The 2,422-nt window shown below is 42.4% G+C and overlaps 1 protein-coding gene across 1 annotated transcript; it reads left to right on the forward strand.

Annotated features, from left to right (window-relative positions):
- The first annotated feature begins 433 nt into the window (after positions 1-433).
- LOC149004092 (1-aminocyclopropane-1-carboxylate oxidase 3-like) lies at positions 434-1,925 on the forward strand. The gene is made up of 3 exons (XM_089168237.1): positions 434-617; positions 733-959; positions 1,043-1,925. The coding sequence occupies exons 1-3, from the start codon at positions 513-515 to the stop codon at positions 1,656-1,658; spliced, it is 948 nt and encodes a 315-aa protein (XP_089024363.1). The 5' UTR covers positions 434-512; the 3' UTR covers positions 1,659-1,925.
- Positions 1,926-2,422: the final 497 nt, after the last annotated feature.

The raw sequence follows: 2,422 nt of genomic DNA on the forward strand, positions 1-2,422 counted from the left end.
AGTCTAACCAGGCCATCTCCTGTGATTGGTTGCTTGTGTCAATTGTGGAGAAGGATATGGATTACAAGCTTACGTTTTGGTTGAGTGCTGCGTAATTAATGCATAACACATGTAGCATACAGTTGAAATCAACCAACTGCGTAAAAGTGTTGAAATCAACTGGCTGGTTTTATATCTTGATTGTATACTGCGTGGTGTTGTGTATTAATTGCGCAGCACTAGAGCACGATCCGGATAAGCTTAGGCCACATGGGTGCTTGAGAAGTCTTCTTCTCTGGTTTACTTTTTTGCTTTTTAATATTCCGGTTTTTGGACGTATGTGATTGGTAAAATGTAGACCAAAGACCGGTGACCCCACCACTATCCAACCCCCTAATGTGGAAGCTGAGAAACGCCTATAAATTGCAACAGCTTTGCCTACCTAGACATTATCGAAGTGAGAAAGCGAATCAGTTTTTAGAGAGAAAAAGAAGCAGAGGCAGAAAGAAAGAGAGATTAATTAAGTGAGAAAGATGGATTCCTTTCCAGTTATTAACATGGAGAAGCTCAATGGTGAGGAGAGAGGAGCTACAATGGAGTTGATTAGAGATGCTTGTGAGAACTGGGGCTTTTTTGAGGTATATATGTAATATGATTGTCACACTCTTTTCACTATTTTGTTGTATCTAGCTTTTAGCTCGTACAAACTCAATCTCTTCCTGTATCTAATGAATAATTCATTTGTAAATGTAGCTGGTGAATCATGGGATAACAATAGAGCTGATGGACAAGTTGGAGATGCTAACTAAGGAACATTACAAGAAGTGTAGGGAGCAGAGGTTCAGGGAATTGGTGGCAAGCAAGGCCCTCCAAGGTGAGGAGGCAGAGATCAACGACATGGACTGGGAGAGCACCTTCCACGTGAAACACCTCCCTACCTCTAACTTGTGCGAAATCCCCGATCTTGATGATGAATACAGGTAAGAACAGAGGGGTCACACTTAAAACCACAAAATTAATGAACTTGCAAGCAATTGCTGAATCCATTTGAATTGATTTGCAGGAAAACAATGAAGGAATTTGCGTTGAGATTGGAGAACATGGCAGAAGAACTGCTGGATCTTCTGTGTGAGAATGTGGGATTGGAGAAAGGTTATCTGAAGAAAGCCTTCCATGGCTCCAAAGGCCCGACTTTTGGAACCAAGGTCAGCAACTACCCACCCTGCCCTAAGCCACATCTGATTAAGGGTCTCCGCGCCCACACAGACGCCGGCGGCATCATCCTGCTCTTCCAGGACGATAAGGTCAGTGGCCTTCAGCTTCTCAAGGACGGCCAATGGGTGGATGTTCCTCCAATGCGCCATTCCATCGTTGTCAACCTCGGTGATCAGCTTGAGGTGATTACAAATGGGAGGTACAAAAGCGTTCTGCACAGGGTGATTGCTCAAACAGATGGCAATAGGATGTCAATTGCATCGTTCTACAACCCAGGAAGTGATGCTGTCATATACCCAGCCCCATCATTGGTGGCCAAGAGTAAAGAAGATCAGGCAGCAGGAAATGCAGACACAGAGTACCCCAAGTTCGTGTTCGAGGATTACATGAAGCTTTATGCAGGGCTCAAGTTCCAGGCCAAGGAACCCAGGTTTGAGGCCATGAAAGCCATTGCCACGGCTTGATCAGAACGCCTTTACCACCAAACGTCTTTGAGTTTTGATTCTTCTGTTGGGTTTCTGAGTGGTGTGTGTCTGTCTGCTTTGTAATCTGTATGTTTCTCCTGTTGGGTTTGTGAGTTGTGTGTGGGTTTGCCTTGGCAAAACCCCTCTATACTTGTACTCAAAAGATCTTTCCTTTTCTGGGTATATACTAAATTAATACATTAGAGTAAGAAAAAATTTCAGAAATTTATGCTTAATAAATAAACCCTCTATTCTTTACTTTCTTCATGAAAGTTTTTCATGTCTTACTGCAAAGATGTTGACCCTCATAAAGGTATGAAATCGATACTTTTTTTTTTTTGGTACGTGTATGAAATCGATACTTGGGTTGAAATAAGGTCAAAAAATGCCTGATTCCGGCATCGTGTTATGGTATTTGTCTTCATAACGAATTTGACTTAGAGTGGCAATGGTGTAAAGCTAGTCGTCTCCATGCCCAATTATAACTTGCCTTATGGTAGACCCAGGTAAGTTGAAAGTGCACTGCGCAAAGAGAAGCTCACAATAGAGTCTTTAAGAATGAAATCAGGATTTGGATCAAGAAGCACAATCTCTATTTTCGGGTTTACCTTTTAAGCTCCAACCCAACCTTTAGTCAGTGATAATTGCTACAGAACCCCTAGCAATTCTGGTCAATGGTGATGTCATTTGCTACAAGGCTCCAAGCAACAAGCATTTATCTCAAACCACAAAAAGGGCAGGAAACTATCTCTCAGAGAAAAGAT

Source organism: Hakea prostrata, chromosome 9 (assembly GCF_041222555.1).
Source record: "Hakea prostrata isolate BN-2017 chromosome 9, UWA_Hpros_2, whole genome shotgun sequence".
Classification (NCBI taxonomy): Eukaryota; Viridiplantae; Streptophyta; class Magnoliopsida; order Proteales; family Proteaceae; genus Hakea; species Hakea prostrata.

Bases quoted from the DNA above. Each gene is read 5' to 3' on its own strand.
- LOC149004092 (XM_089168237.1), top strand. From the start codon at position 513: ATGGATTCCTTTCCAGTTATTAACATGGAGAAGCTCAATGGTGAGGAG. The intron at 618-732 runs GTATATATGTAA...TTGTAAATGTAG, and splicing joins AGAACTGGGGCTTTTTTGAG to CTGGTGAATCATGGGATAAC. The intron at 960-1,042 runs GTAAGAACAGAG...ATTGATTTGCAG, and splicing joins GATCTTGATGATGAATACAG to GAAAACAATGAAGGAATTTG.